Source organism: Salvia splendens, chromosome 14 (assembly GCF_004379255.2).
Source record: "Salvia splendens isolate huo1 chromosome 14, SspV2, whole genome shotgun sequence".
Lineage (NCBI taxonomy): Eukaryota > Viridiplantae > Streptophyta > Magnoliopsida > Lamiales > Lamiaceae > Salvia > Salvia splendens.
Genome location: NC_056045.1, coordinates 5,038,041 through 5,054,484, shown reverse-complemented (window position 1 = coordinate 5,054,484; position 16,444 = coordinate 5,038,041). Strand labels below are relative to the sequence as shown.

At 40.7% G+C, this 16,444-nt stretch overlaps 1 protein-coding gene across 1 annotated transcript; it reads left to right on the top strand.

Annotated features, from left to right (window-relative positions):
- The first annotated feature begins 8,956 nt into the window (after window positions 1–8,956).
- On the top strand, window positions 8,957–11,296 carry LOC121763298 (MAR-binding filament-like protein 1). The gene has a single exon (XM_042159293.1). It carries the CDS (start codon window positions 9,104–9,106, stop codon window positions 10,988–10,990), a length of 1,887 nt encoding a protein of 628 aa, XP_042015227.1. The 5' UTR covers window positions 8,957–9,103; the 3' UTR covers window positions 10,991–11,296.
- The last annotated feature ends 5,148 nt before the right edge of the window (window positions 11,297–16,444 follow it).

Below are 16,444 nucleotides of genomic sequence, written 5' to 3'. Positions count from 1 at the left end.
AATATGCCCGGTCAATGGATTTTGACCAAATAATAAATGTGACGAGACATTTAATTTTGTGAAATTAAATGACATAGCGTCGATCTACATTTTACGTAGATAAATGTAGTATATTCACTTTCTCAAATCCGATTTCCGGTGAGTGAGAAATAGTGGATTAAAGTTGGGCATAATTAGCTTTTATTAAAGCTTGGAGTTGGAGCTTAGGGAATAATTAACTAGTGTTAATTATCCCACATTGGAGGATTAACACATCTTTTAATGTGTATAAATTAAGTGACTTTATGTTACTTAATAATTATAGTGGACCAAGATGGGTGAAAGAGCCCACACGCGCACACGCGCGCGCCGCCGCCGCCCGCCCGCCCGCCCGTGCTCGCGCTCGCGGTCACGGGCCGCGGGCCCGATCCCGATGTTGATCTTGGATCTTGGCAATTGGTCTTTGGATGGTCTTTGGGCTTGGGGCTTGGCCCAAACTATTCTTTTTGGACCACCGTCGAGTCAGCAATCCAAGTGGCTTGACACGTCGTCAAGCGAGGCACAGTCACGACTGCCACGTGAGAAATCCACACGCTCCACACACGGATGGCACACTCCTGCCACACGCTCGTAACCGTCGGCGGTTACAAATCTGCCATGATGAGCCTTCATGGCTGTTGACCCACAGCAGTGGACTGAGCCTATAAATAGGCTAGCCACTCCATGCATTACAACATATCATTCACAAGCATTACAGCATAAGCTCTCTCCCTCTCTGCATTGTCTTTCTGTCGAAGCTCTGCCCTCTCCTACATCCAGTTCGCCGGAGCTCTACTGATTGCGGTGCTGCATCAATAGGGACGTAGCCGTTTTACCTTTGGGGACGACACGCCAAACCGAAGAGCACTACCGGGGCGTATCTCGTCTTGCGGGAAGAGGCCTCCTCGACTCGGCTCAAACAATTTTTACGGTTACTGTTTCGTTTTTACATTTGTAATCTCATTCTAGTTCAGTTTCCTCTTTTGTATTCCTTCTTTTGGGTTGTATTACGCCCGGCTTTTATCTCTTGTAATCCCCAGAAACCAACAATGGCAAGACGAGATAACTTGCCTTTGAAGGGATTTGGACCTCCTAAACTGAACTAAAACTTTCGAAACAATTAAAACCTTTGCTGGAGATGTCGACTGAATCTAACACCACTGCTGCCGCCACCGCCGCCGCCATTCCCTCCACCATGGCGACCACTGGACCGGTCAATACGTCGTCAATTCCGACGATGATGCCCACTCCCGGGCGCTATCCCTCTTCATCAACAACCCCTTGGGAGTTCGTTAACTCCCTTGGGCTCACTGGTGGATCCACCTCGAGTGGATCGGTTGGTTACACTTTTAGTGGTTCCTTCGGATCCTTTAATGGATCGAGTGTTGGGGCTTTCGGGCCTCACACGAATGCTGGGGCCTTCGGGTCTCATGCGAGTGCTAGTCCCTTCGGGGATAGTACGTTCATGGCGGGCTCTATGCCTAACGTGAATGGTGGAGGCTCTATGCCCAACCACGTTGTTGGCTCCTTCGGGGGCAACGAAATTGGTTCCTTCCAAGGACCAACTGCGGCACCTTTGGCACCAAGAATGATGCCACCGGCCGAGAAACCACCCAAGTTTGGAGGATCAGACTTCAAGAGATGGTACCAAAAGATGTTGTTCTACTTGACAACATTGGGCGTCGCCAACTTCCTCACGGAGAACGAGCCGCCCGCGCCAAGCGACCAAGAGACTAGGCTCGAAGTCATGGCGGACTATGAGGCTTGGAGAAAAGGGGATTATCTATGTAAAAACTTTATTTTAAGTGCATTAGATGATAACCTCTATAATGTATACTCCAATGTAACCACATCTAAACAAATGTGGGAAAGCCTAGAGAAGAAATATAGCATAGACAATGCTGCAGGGACTGAACAGGTTGTAGCATCCAAGTTTATGGACTACAAGATGGTCGACTCTCGACCCATCATGGAGCAAGTCCAAGAGCTCCAAATGATCATCCACTCCTTAGTGGCTGAAGGGATGACCTTGCCCGATAAGTTCCTAAGGTGCACGATCATTGACAAGCTCCCTCCAAATTGGAAGGACTTCAAGAGTTATCTCAAGCACAAGCGAAAGCAGATGACCCTTGAAGACTTGATCATGAAGTTGCGCATCGAGGCCGACGTGCGCAAAAGTGATCAAAAGGCTAAGGGATTCGCCCCAAATGAAGCCAAGGCCAATCTGTTGGAGCGGGGCGGACCCTCCAACAAACGCCCTCGCCCAAACCGTCCAAATGACAAAGGGAAGGGAAAGCAGCCTTCAAAGAAGTTTGAAGGCGACTGCTACAAGTGTGGCAAACCAGGCCACTTTGCTAAAGACTGCCGCAGAAGAAGAAGCCGGCTGCCCACGTCGTTGAGAAGGAGTTAAAGGACTGGGATGAGAACGACCTCATTGCTGTGGTCACTGAAGAGGTCAACCTTGTTAACAACAACAAGGGTGGCTGGTATATTGATACCAGCGCCACTGCACATGTTTGCGCAGATAGGAGTATGTTCTCCACCTACAACAACGTTGAAGGGAGAAAGATAAACATGGGGAATCAAGCCTCGTCTGAAATCCTCGGAGTTGGTGATGTAATCCTCAAGATGACGTCTGGCGTCTCAATCACCTTGAAGGATGCGCTGCACGTTCCGGACATCCGGAAGAACCTAGTTTCAGGATCAATACTAGTGAATAAGAGTTTTAAACTTGTATTTGAATCCGATAGGTTTGCATTGTATAAGTTTGGGAAGTCCCTCGGAAAAGGTTATGTAACCGACGGACTTTTCAAGCTTAGTGTAGCAACACTGCGTGTTCCAAAGCCACTGGCTAATAAGAATAAAGCATCTACTTCCTCTTATTTAATTGAGTCTTCAAATTTGTGGCATTGTAGATTGGGACATGTGAATTCAAAAGCTATTAAAAGATTAGTGAATTTAGATTTACTAAAGGCTAATGAATTGGATACCCAAGATAAATGTGAAATTTGTCTTGAAGCAAAAATGACTAAGTTGCCGTTTCATTCGGTTGAACGAAGCACAAAACCCCTTGAATTAATTCACACGGATGTATGTGATTTAAAGATGGTGCAAACAAGAGGTGGTAAAAAGTACTTTATCACTTTCATAGATGATTGCACAAGGTATTGCTACATTTATCCTTTAAGAAGTAAAGATGAAGCAATAGAAGCGTTCAAAAATTATAAGAACGAAGTTGAGAATCAACTTGGTTGTAAAATCAAATCGATTCGAAGTGATAGAGGAGGCGAATATGTAGCCCCGTTTGAGGAATTATGCAACGAAAGTGGTATAATCCATCAAACGACTGCACCATATTCACCACAATCTAATGGTGTTGCAGAACGCAAAAATCGAACTCTAAAAGAGATGATGAATGCACTGCTACTAACTTCAGGATTACCACATAACATGTGGGGGGAAGCTGTTTTGACAGCCAACTATATCTTGAATAAGATCCCTCTCAAAGGAAAAGATGTCACTCCTTATGAGTTGTGGAAGGGAAGGAAGCCATCCTACACCTCAAAGTGTGGGGGTGTTTGGCTAAGGTGATGGTTCCTCCGCCCAAAAAAGTTACAATCGGACCTAAGACGGTTGATTGCATCTTCATTGGATATGCACTTAACAGTAGTGCATATCGATTTGTTGTTCACAAGTCTGAAATATCGACTATCACAGTAGGAACACCAATTGAGTCGAGGAATGCTGTATTTCTCGAAAATACATTTCCTTGCAAAGACAAGGAAAAAGTCTCAACCAATTCTGAGACAAGAATTGAAGAAGCCACTAGTTCTAAACAAGTGGAAGAAGAAGCCACTAGTTCTAAATCAGCAGATGCGGAACCTGAATCGCGCAAGCGTGCAAGGCCCGATCCAAAAGATACAGTACTAAGACGTGGTAATAGAGTCAGAACACCAAAAACTTTTGGTCCTGACTACATTGCTTTCATGTTGGATGAAGAACCAACATCGATAAAAGTAGCCTTTGCTGGCCCAGACGGGCTGCATTGGAGAGAAGCTGTTCAAAGCGAAATTGATTCAATTTTGCTAAACCACACATGGGTGTTGGTTGATTTGCCCGAAGGTGCTAAACCTTTAGGATGCAAATGGGTTCTTAAAAGAAAGTTTAAGGCCGATGGAACAGTTGATAAGTATAAAGCCTGATTAGTAGTAAAGGGTTTTAAACAAAAGGAAGGACATGACTTCTTCGATACCTATTCACCTGTAAGAAGGATTACATCTATACGAGTGCTTCTCGCTATTGCTGCATTGCACAATCTTGAGATTCATCAAATGGATGTAAAGACCGCGTTTCTAAATGGTGAACTAGAAGATGAAATCTATATGGAACAACCCGAAGGGTTTGTAGTACCTGGACAAGAGAAAAAGGTATGCAAGCTCGTAAAGTCCCTATATGGATTGAAACAAGCGCTATTGCAATGGCACTTGAAGTTTGATAATGTGATGTTATCAAATGGGTTTAAAATCAACGAGTGCGACAAATGTGTCTACATCAAGAGCACTAATAACGGTCATATTATAGTGTGTCTCTACGTTGATGATATGTTAATCTTGGGTAGTAACACTCAAGTAATTAACGATACAAAGGCCATGTTAAAGAGAAACTTTGACATGAAAGACATGGGTCTAGCCGATGTAATTCTTGGAATGAAGATTCTAAGAACGAATGATGGAATCATCTTAACACAATCACATTATGTTGAGAAGATATTGAATAAATTCAAAGCCTATGATGGCACGCCGGTTAAGACTCCAATTGAACTCGATGTTCACTTGAGCAAAAACAAAGGCGAGCCCGTTGCACAAGAAGAGTATGCACGGGTCATCGGGTGCATTATGTACTTGACTAATTGCACTCGACCTGACATTGCTTGTGCCGTGAACAAGTTAAGTCGTTACACGAGCAATCCAAGCAAAGAGCATTGGAGAGCTCTTGTGAGGGTTTTGAGATATTTAAAACACACTCAAAATCTTGGGCTACACTTCTCGAGATACCCCCCGGTACTTGAAGGGTACTGTGATGCCAATTGGATATCCGATAATAGAGACTCACTTTCAACAAGTGGATATGTCTTTACTATTGGGGGTGGTGCTGTATCGTGGAAATCCACAAAACAGACATGTATAGCCCGATCAACAATGGAATCGGAGTTCATTGCCTTGGATAAGGCTGGTGAGGAAGCCGAGTGGCTTAAGAACTTCCTTGAAGACATTCCATGTTGGTCTAAGCCAGTGCCACCAGTGCTGATCCACTGCGATAGCCAAGCAGCTTTTGGAAGGGCAAACAATGGCTTCTATAACGGTAAGTCTCGACATATACGTTGACGACATAACACCGTGAGACATTTGATCACAACAGGGGTGATTACAATTGACTATGTGAAGTCAATAGATAATCTAGCGGATCCGCTAACCAAAGGGTTAAACCGTGATCAAATGAATAAGTTGCTAGAGGGAATGGGTTTGAAATCCACAAACTAAAGAACTATCATAGTGGTAACCCAACCATGATGACTGGAGATCCCAAGAACTTGGTTCAAAGGGACAACTAAGCTATGAGAGTTCATGAGAAACACTCAACTATATCTATTCCCTAGAGAGCAATAGAGTGTTGGAGAGCTTGCCTAGTGGTAAAGGCTAAGTCTATGACTTTTAATGGTTCTTAAGGATCTCAAAGAGATGGAATTCTCAAAGAGACCAAGTATGGCAAGGTACTTGACTAAGAATCACCTATGTAAGTGCGAAGTGTGGTCGCTTCATAAAAAACGCACTTATGAATCCAAAGTGGCTTGGCCCAAACTATTCTTTTTGGACCACCGCCGAGTCAGCAATCCAAGTGGCTTGACACGTCGTCAAGCGAGGCACAGTCACGACTGCCACGTGAGAAATCCACACGCTCCACACACGGATGGCACACTCCTGCCACACGCTCGTAACCGTCGGCGGTTACAAATCTGCCATGATGAGCCTTCATGGCTGTTGACCCACAGCAGTGGACTGAGCCTATAAATAGGCTAGCCACTCCATGCATTACAACATATCATTCACAAGCATTACAGCATAAGCTCTCTCCCTCTCTGCATTGTCTTTCTGTCGAAGCTCTGCCCTCTCCTACATCCAGTTCGCCGGAGCTCTACTGATTGCGGTGCTGCATCAATAGGGACGTAGCCGTTTTACCTTTGGGGACGACACGCCAAACCGAAGAGCACTACCGGGGCGTATCTCGTCTTGCGGGAAGAGGCCTCCTCGACTCGGCTCAAACAATTTTTACGGTTACTGTTTCGTTTTTACATTTGTAATCTCATTCTAGTTCAGTTTCCTCTTTTGTATTCCTTCTTTTGGGTTGTATTACGCCCGGCTTTTATCTCTTGTAATCCCCAGAAACCAACAATGAGAGCATTGTCGCAGCTGAATGGATACATATGGAAGAGTCCTCTTATATTGCTTATAGCATCATAATCAAAAATCAAGACCAAATCTATATCCTTAGATTTTAAAATGAGTGGATGAGATTAAATCTTACGAATTGTAATAAATAGTAGACAAAATATCAATAAAGGGGTAAGATCGTCATTCTGTTATCACATCATAATTTTCGTGTTTTTTATATCAACATAGTGCATTACAATATGAACACAATGACATGAGTATTTCAACACAAGTACACGAAAATATCAATACGGTTTTATTGAGATTTTACATGCATTATATTGAATTTTTTAAATATATTTGTTGATAAAAATAAACTTATCAACATATACGAAAACTGAAATAAAAATAATCAAATTTCATCATCTGAACGTTGTCGGAACATATGCAATTGAGATCTCGTTAGAATCCTTATAAAAATTACCTTTAATTTGATATATTTTTTGTGAAAAAATAATTTAAATCGAGAGAGTTTTGTAAATTTAAAATATTAGAATATTTTAGTAAAAGAGAATTGACATTAATACACCTTAATTTTATTTAATTATTATTTAAATTTTAAATATAATCCAAATGACATTATATCAACCACTACATCCCTATATATATATAGACACTTGTTAATTCCACTTTATTAGTTAGTTAATAATCTAATGTTTAGTCTTTTTAAAAAATAAATTCCCAAAAGTATATAAGTTCATATCGAATAGTGATAAACTCATAAACCTATATAATACTGCAATTTAATCTTTTTCATAATTTCTACTCCTATAAATAAGGGATTGGTGTACTTAAGAAAAACAACATTTTTTCAATATATCTAATTATGTAATTGATCCAATATAATTTTAAAACTCATATTCATTTATTTATAAAAAATCTTTCTAATTTAGATACAAGTCATTTTCTCATTCAATCCGTCTGCAAAAGTATTATTTTTATTTTTAGTAATAAATTATTATTTTTTGCATTTTTCTATTTTTTATTCAATTTAAAAGTTAATTTATTCTCTTTTATTTTATCAATATAAGTATTAAAAAATATGCAGAAAACATGTCATGGACAACTATAATTAGAGCATCCGCATCGCCGTCTAGATGCGGGCTCAGTCTCGTCTTGGCGAGACGAGACCGCATCGAGACGGCGATGCAAGGTGCCCGTCGCGTCGCGTGTCCCGCCCCGGAGAAGAAGCTGGCGAGCCAGCTTGCCACGCGCCAGTGCCACGTGGCAAGCTCTGGAGCGCGGCGTGACGCCCACTCGCGGGCCCGCGAGTGGGCGTCATCATGTTGAAGCAATAAATAATTTTTTTTTAAAAAAAATAGATTTTTTGAAAAAAAAAATTAAAAATTTTAAAGGGTAATACCACAGTTTGAAACGGTAATTTTTTAATTTTTAATTTTTAATTTTTTTATTCTATAAATACTCCCACCTCTTTCATTTTACACAAACACACTATCTCTCACCTTTTTTTTCTTCTCATCACTATCATATCATCTCTCTTTCCTCTCCAATTTCTGCAAAAATGTCCGGTGACGTAAACTCCGGCGGGGAGGGTGGCTACGACTTGAACGCGTTTGTCGACTGGGGGGCATGTACAATGTTTTGGGTGCCCATATTGTCGGCATTGCGTATCTGGCAGGACAACATGGTATTCCGCCACCGCCTTCGGGAGATGATTCGCTGGCAGAGTAGTTTTTATAATTTAAGTGTGCAATTTTTAATTTCTAGTATTTCAAATTATGTTTTTTTAACTTTTTTTAAGATTTTAATTGTGTGTTTTATTTTTATTTTTTTAGGATGTGTGTTTTTATTAATTGAATTTTGTTGGAAATAAAAATAAAAAATGAAATTGAATGAATAGTTAAGGGATAAGATGATTTTAAGAGATGAGGGTTGCAGGTGCTGTCTCTTAGTTAAGAGATAGGGTAAAAACTGCAGTATGACCCATGAATAGTTAATGAATGAGACGGTATTGAGACGTGGATGTGGATGGCCTTACCCATTCTATCTCATTGAAACATTTCTTTTTTGACGTAAGATTTTATTCAGTCTGTTTAAGTTAAGTTTAGAACATAAAATAGAGAATGGTATTTCAATTTTTTAGAAATATATTTTGAATAGGATAGCTCATAAAAAAGACTAGAATGAAAGGAATATAATATACACTACCTCTATTATAAAGATTATATCCATTTATTAATTGACACGCGATTTTAGGGATGTTGTTTATTAGGTTAAGTAAAGATAAAAAAAAAATATTCTCTAATTAATGTACTGTATTAATGTTAAAGAGAAAAAAGAGATTTAAAATGAACAAAATTAAGAAATCACTAAAATAATGATATTTTACTCTCTTTTTATTTACAAAAAGATTTATCGAAGTGGGCGTGGCAATAAAAAAATCCCCCCTTCGTATTGCGAGCCCTCCAAAATTCAAATTTGATTCCCATCTCCAACTCCTATAATCGAGTTTAAATCTAACAAAATATTCAAAAAAAAAAAACATTTGAAAACCTCAACCCTTCATCTTGAATCCCTAAATTCCCTTTCGCCACCACCAAAATTAGGTCAAAATTTTTCCGCTTAAAGTAAAGGAGATGGCGAAGAAGAAAGTATCCAATGTCAAGCCATCGCAGAAGCAGGACGCAACGGTGAAGTCTCAATCGATGGACTCGCCGCCGCCGTCTTCCGTAGATTCGGAGAAGCTCGAGAGCCTCAAATCTCTGAATCAGATGCTGCTCAAGGAGGCGGTCGAGCGCCGCCAGCAGGTGGACTCACTTCTCCAGTCCAAAGGCTCTCTGGAGATGGAGCTGACTCGCTCGAACTCGGACAAGGAGGCTTTGGGCTCCGAGTTGACTCAGCTTGTTGAGCGGGTGGCCGAGCTTGAACTTGAGAGGAGAGTTGTGGCAGTTTATGTAGCTGTTCAGGTCGGTGTGGAAGGGGAGGAGATTGTTCGGGAAATGAAGGGGTTGGAGATGGAAATTAGGGAAAAGGAGAGAGAGGTAGAGGAGAGGGCTAGTACGATTGCGAGGCTGAATGCAGCGTTGAGTGAGAGCGAAGGTGCATTGGGGGCTGAGAGAGCGGCTTCGAAGCGAGTTCGCGTGGAGAGGGATGTTTTTGAAGCTAAGCTGAATCGACAAATTGAGGAGGATTTAGGGTTGAGGGCGAATCTGGCTGAATTGAGTGAAAAAATTAGGGATTTTGAAAGGGAGATTGAAGAGTCACGATCTGCCTATAATGCTCTAGTGAGTGAGAGAGAAGGAATGGCGATCCGGATCAAGTTGCTGATGGAAGAGAAGGAATCGTCGGTGAGGGATTTGAAGGAGTCGAATAAACTTTTAGAGAAGATGAAGGATGAAATCAGTGTGATTGTTAGGGAGAAAGGAGAGGTTGAGAAGGAGAAGAATGGGGAGATAGGCAAAAGGTTAGAGTTGGAGAATGTTATGACTGGAATCAATGAGATGGTGGCTGGCTTGAAGAATGAAGAGGCGAATCTGCAGAAGATTGTGGCCGAGTTGGATAAGAAGTGTGCTGAGGGTGAGGCGAAGCTTAGTGAGATGTGGAAGGAGACTGATCGATTGGTTGGGGAGATGAAGTTGAGTGAGAAGAGGATTAAGGAGTTGGCTGGTGAGAAAGGTGTGATTGAGAGGGAATTGAATGATGCGCTGAAGAATTTAGCTGAGAGGAGTCTTGAATTGGAGGGCTTAGCTAATGAGAAGATTGTGATTTTGGAGGAGAAAAGTAATGTGGAGGGCCGAGTTAGAGAGTTGGGAAGCCATGTACATGAACTTAGGGATGCTGTTGTCAAATTGGAGGGATCGAATGTGGCTTATGTTGACAAGATAAGGAACTTAGAAACTCAAGTTGGTGAGTTCAAGAGTAAAGTCGAGAAGGTTTATGTTGAAAGGGAAGGAGTGGAGCGTTGCCTCGATGAGGAGAAGCAGAATGCACTGAAACTAAAGGCTAAGATTGAAGAAATGGAGAAAAGAATCAAGGAAAGCCACAAGGCTAGTAAGGCGGTGAAGACAGAGAAGGCTGCAATCTTGAGTGAGAAAGTGGAGTTAGAGAGCCGATGTGGAAAGCTGAGAGAGGAGATTGCTTCTCTGCAAGAAACCATGGCTAAATCGCGGGCTGAATTCAATTCAATGAAGAGTAAGGCAGAGACTGCAGATGCCAACTTGAAGCTAGTGCTGAAAATGCTGAAGGGGACATCAGCCTTCTGCTCTAAAGAGGTGTGTGAGGGCGAAGTTGGCAATGTGCATGCTAATGGTGAGGCGCTGAAGGTGCACGTTGTGGAAATGGAGACGATAAAGAATGCTTTCAAGAGCAAAGCTGGTAAGGTGGAGGAGATGAAGAGGCAGTTGGAGGTGCTGCGGAGCAGTGTGATGGATGAGCAGAAGAAGAAGAGCTTTTGGACTATGTTGTCATCGGCCACCACGCTCTTGGCTGCGTTATCCCTTGCATATGTTTTTCGTGGCCATTGAAAAAACGTTGTTTTGGGCGGCTCACCTCCGATTATTGTTGGAGGCATGAACTGAATTTTGGTATGCTAACTAGAGGTGAAGAGAGACGTAGTATAATAGTTGAGAAATTTCGTTTATGAAGAAATAAGAAAAAGCTTTTGATGCTAATGGCAAATGTTTGAAACCATTGCCAGAGTAGTAGATGAGTAACAACTCTTTGCTTTCATCATCTTCTTTTATGCAGTTACTCTTTTTTTAAGTGATGCTGCTTAATTTCGTTTCCTGTTTCTTTGTTTCAATGAAATTGATTACGTTTTTCAGTCTTCAGTTCAAGAAATACTCTGTTTCTTTTGATTGTTTAGCCGACAGCTTTCGTTTTAGAAATTATTCTTGGTATTGAATTTTAAAAATAGTGAATAATAATTCTAAATGATATTTTAAAGGAAGGAAGAACATTGCTTTCATTTTCCTAGATTAAATTTTCCTACAAACATGAAATGAGAAAGTTAAAAATGAGATTGAAATAATATCAGATTGAAAAAGTTAAAAATGAGAAAAGACTAATTGCCCAATAGCTCAAAAGGGTATTTTCGGATAAAAATAGCCAAAATGACTATTTTTTAAATAAACCCTTAGTCCAGGGATGTATGACGATATTTTTAAAGTTCAGGGACTATGAGTGAGATAAACACATAGTCTATGGACCATTTTTGTAGTTCACTCTTAGTATTAAGTAAATAAATTCTTGCGATGGTTGTTTTTGCTGGTTTTTCGTTTCATTAAGACATAGAGTTTGCATGTTTTGTTTTTTAATTATGAGAATCCATTGATAAGATATTGGATTTCATTTCCTACAAACGTAAGTGGACAATAGATAATTGGAAAATAGTCCGTATTTTAACTCTTTTAGGCCATCCACAATAGGAATAGCCCAGCAATAACCCAGCCATAGCCTAGCCACAAACTCCTCCTGCCACATCATAAATAGTCCAGCCATAGCCTAGCCACATCATAAATAGCCCAGCCACATCAATAGCCACATCACTAATAACAATTATATAAAATGACATAATTAACAATCACACAATATACGGAATTTAATTTACGAGACATATACGGGAAACATTAATAATACTATCCACATCACTATTAACAAATATATACAAAATGAAATAATTAACAATCACACAATATGCGAAATTTAATTTACGAGACATATACGGGAAAAGTTTAATAATACTATTAAAATTTAAAAAAGTACAATAATTTAAAAAAAGTACATTAATTTTAAAAAAAAAATACATTAATAAAAAAGAGTGACAATTCACTCCTCGCATTAATAAAAAATACATTAGAGAGAGTACTCGTTAAAACAAGTGGTGCGAATGAAAATGACGAGCAAAGCGCGTATATATAGTGTTTCGGAAAAAAAAAATTAATTTTCGCGCTAGGCGGTGCGCTGGGCGATCCGGGCGCTGCAATAGCGTCGAACGGACCGCCCAGCCGACCGCCCAGCGCCACATAACCGCCCAGCGCTGCGCGGTTTCTCTCTCCACTCAGCCGCTGGGTGGCTGCAATAGACCGCCCAGCGAACCGCCCAGCGCCGGCGCTCGGCTGGGCGGTCGCTGGGCGCCTATTGTGGATGGTCTTATTCAGTTTGAAATATAAATTTATTGCAAGGAACTCGAACCCAAAATGGGGCAATAACCACTCTAGTGGGCGACTTCCAACAATGACAACAATTCAAATCGATATTAATTGATTCATTAAAATCTAATTAATTACTATAGTAAATATGCCTTATTAGGTGGAGCGTTTGGTGCTCATTAGTCATTACGCATATTAGGTAGAGATGCCCACGGTTCGAAAACCGGCGGTTCCGGTTCGGAACCGCCGGTTCCGGTTTTGGCGGAAGCGGAACCGGAACCGGACCGTGAGGCTATTTCACGGTTCCGGTTCCGGTTCGAAAACCGGGCGGTTCCGGTTCCGGTTCGGAACCGCCGGTTTTCCGGCGGTTTTGGCGGTTCCGGTTTTTGAACCGGCGGTTTCGCCGGTTCAATTATTATTATTATTTTTTTTTTAAATTTGAAATTTGGCTTTATACAACAAATCGGAACAAGACAATGCATAATTCAAGCACAAATAAGACGAATAAGGAGAAAATGAAATAAATTTTATTGATTTTGAGTTGTAACGGACAACGATACATTACAATTTACAATACATAAGTATACAATACAACAACATACAACAATGTAATATAATTTACAAGTGTCGTCGGGCGTCGGCTCGTCGCCTCGTCGGACTCGGAAGGTAAATTTAAAAAAAAATGAAATGGGGGGGAAAAAGGAAAAATTGAAAAGGGCTTGAGATCAACTTAAACTTTCAAAGTTAAACTTTTCAAATTTAAGTTGAGTTGCCTACGTATCCACAATTTTATTGAGGAATCAAAGCCCACGTAGTTCTCTTACCTTGGGATCAACCCTTTTTTCTTGCAAAATGTTGCCCATTTTCTAAGCAAACACATATCAACACGCTATATACACATTGCTACATTTCTAATAGGGGCAATTTGATCTTCCAAAGCAATCAATGCATCTCGAACACACATAGTCAGAATATTATTCAAGCATCTAGCATGGAAAAAATTAGTACTAATAGATAGTTTGTTCTGATTTTTTCCATGCTAGATGCTTGAATAATGTTCTGACTATGTGTGTTCGAGATGCATTGATTGCTTTGGAAGATCAAATTGCCCCTATTAGAAATGCAGCAATGTGTATATAGCGTGCTGATATGTGTTTGCTTAGAAAATGGGCAACATTTTGCAAGAAAAAAAGGTTGATTCCAAGGTAAGATTTCATAGATCATTCAGGATGCGGCTAAGTTGTACTTGAAGATCATTAAAATATATTCCGCATTTGATATTTATCAAATGGGGAATATATTTTAATGATCTTCAAGTACAACTTAGCCGCATCCTGAATGATCTATGAAATAGGGGGGAAAAAAAAATTTGAAAAGGGCTTGAGCTCGCGTCATTGAAGTTCGACTCAATTTTCTTGCAGCGGCATTATATACTTGCCGCATACTCGACTCAAAAGCATCGTTATCAAAAGCATTGAATGGAAAATGTTTCATAACGGCAAATCTAGACATCACATTAAGAGCATTTTTGTGATCATATTTCAAAAGAGTATTGCTACACATACCTGATGTTTGGGATGAACCCGTCGTCCCACTTCCGACTCCATGTTGAAAGTTGAGTTGAGTTTGGGTTGGAGCGATACCAAACTCGACCGGATGCGCTTTCTCCAGGTGACGGGTAAATGTACCGTACCCTCCACCCTTTCGGAATGTGTATACGTTTTCGCAATAGTTGCAATACACATTATAAGTGTTTGGATCGTTACTATCTTGTACCCTCTTGAAATGTTTCACGAAGATGTTTGAGGTTAAAGACCTTTCAGCTGGTCTAGGAGGTTGAGGAGGTTGTCCACGTCCACGACCACGACCACGCCGACTCCTTGGTGGTGGTGGGGGTGGCATTTCTTGAACCTCTTCTACCTCCTCCCCCTCCTCCTCGTCGTCATCATCATCATCATCATCGTCTTCATCAACATTCACGGGGGTTGGACTTTGTTGGGAATAGGCACCGCGACCGGGAGCACCACTACCGGTACCAACATAAGCATCGCCTTGGTATTGAGAGCGAGAGAGAGCAATAGCATGTGCCACATCTTGCTCTTCTCGAGCCTACAAAATAATATTTGTATTGTAAATACAAAATAAAATTATGAACAATAATGAAATGTAATTCAAAATTAATGAAATTAGTAGATAATAAATATTAACCTGCCACTCATCCATGTTCATTTGAGAAATTTCATCAATAACGGATCTCCGAGATGGCCTCTTGGCCTTTCCCTTTCCCTTATCAACACGACCTTCTCGGGATGAAGACATATTGGAATGGTATGTAGAAATGTAGAAATATGGAATAATATATTTTTTTTTGTTTTAGTAATTGAGAAAGAAAGACAACTTATAGAACTACGGGAACAAGTATAACTGTATAAGTGTATAACAATGCGTAATAAGAGTAGCAATTGCGTAATTAAATGGAAGCACAATAGCACAAATGAGAAATTGGAGACAAAGAGAGAGAATTGAGAGATTGAAGAGAGAAACTCTTATTAACACAAGAGTGGGGTGAATGTAAATGAGGATAGAGGGGGGTATTTATAGAAAAAAATGAGGGGGAAAATGGAAGAATTCGAATTTGAAATTTAAAAAAAAAAAAAAAATTTGAATTTTCACAAAACCGGCGGTTTTGGCGGAAAACCGCCGGAACCGGCGGAACCGCCGGTTTCCGGGCCAAAACCGCCGGTTTCCGAAATAAAACCGCCGGTTCGGTCAACGAACCGTCTGCAAAAGCTGCTCCATTGTCGCCTCGTGCTCCGCGCCGCCTCGAAAGTCACTAAACCGGCGGTTAACCGCCGGTTTTTCCGGTTAACCGCCGGTTAACCGCCGAAAAACCGGCGGTTTCGACCGTTTTTGAAGATCACCACCGGCCCCCATCCCCCTGCCTCGATTTAAGCGCCGGAACCGGCGGTTCCACGGTTAACCGCCGGTTCCGAACTGTCCCGAACCGCCGGTTCGGTGACGGTTCCGGTTCGAAATATCTTGAACCTGAACCGGACCGCGAACCGAATTGCGCCGGTTCCGGTTCGGGAATATTGCGCCGGTTCCGGTTCCGGTTCCGGAACCGCCGGTTCCGGTTCGGCGGTTAACCGCCGGAACCGGAACCGGTGGGCATGTCTAATATTAGGCAGGTTTGTTTTCTCTCCTCGCATTTGGTATTTCTTTTTTCCTTTCTCGCTTTGATTCTTTATTGTTTTTCTCCACCAGTCTCTGGATTTTAATTAGACAATGGTGTCTTGAATATAATACTATCAAGTTTCACAATTTTATATTTGTATCTTTGTTATAATCCTAACGTTTAGGATAACAAATATTCACTCGATTGCATGAGATTTATTCAGTACTCCCTACTATAATTATGGATGTCAATTCAACTCCAAACATGCGTATTGGTCCGAATAATCTTAGTTTTATAAGTTTATGGATAAAAATTTAGAGTCTGAAAAAAATCACAATTCATATGACCCTAAATCGAATAGCCCGTAACCTGATAGGGTTGTACTATTATTTAATTATCAATTCATAACCTGATAGGGTTGTACTATTACTTTCAACTTTAAGTAGAAGTATCATTTTTTTAGAACAAGTGTTTAAAAGAAGTATATCATTAATAGTGTGACGAACGGAGTAAAATTTAGTAGTGTACATACTATGGCATGTGCATTTTCTGCAATTTCAACATTTGTATTTTGTCTTCAATATCCAAATCAGTATAATAATAGCACTTCAAAGTCAAAATAGTTGGTATTAGTAGCAATTGTACAAAATGAA

What these genes read in the sequence shown, in the direction of transcription:
- LOC121763298 (XM_042159293.1), top strand. Translation starts at nt 9,104, where the DNA reads ATGGCGAAGAAGAAAGTATCCAATGTCAAGCCATCGCAGAAGCAGGAC.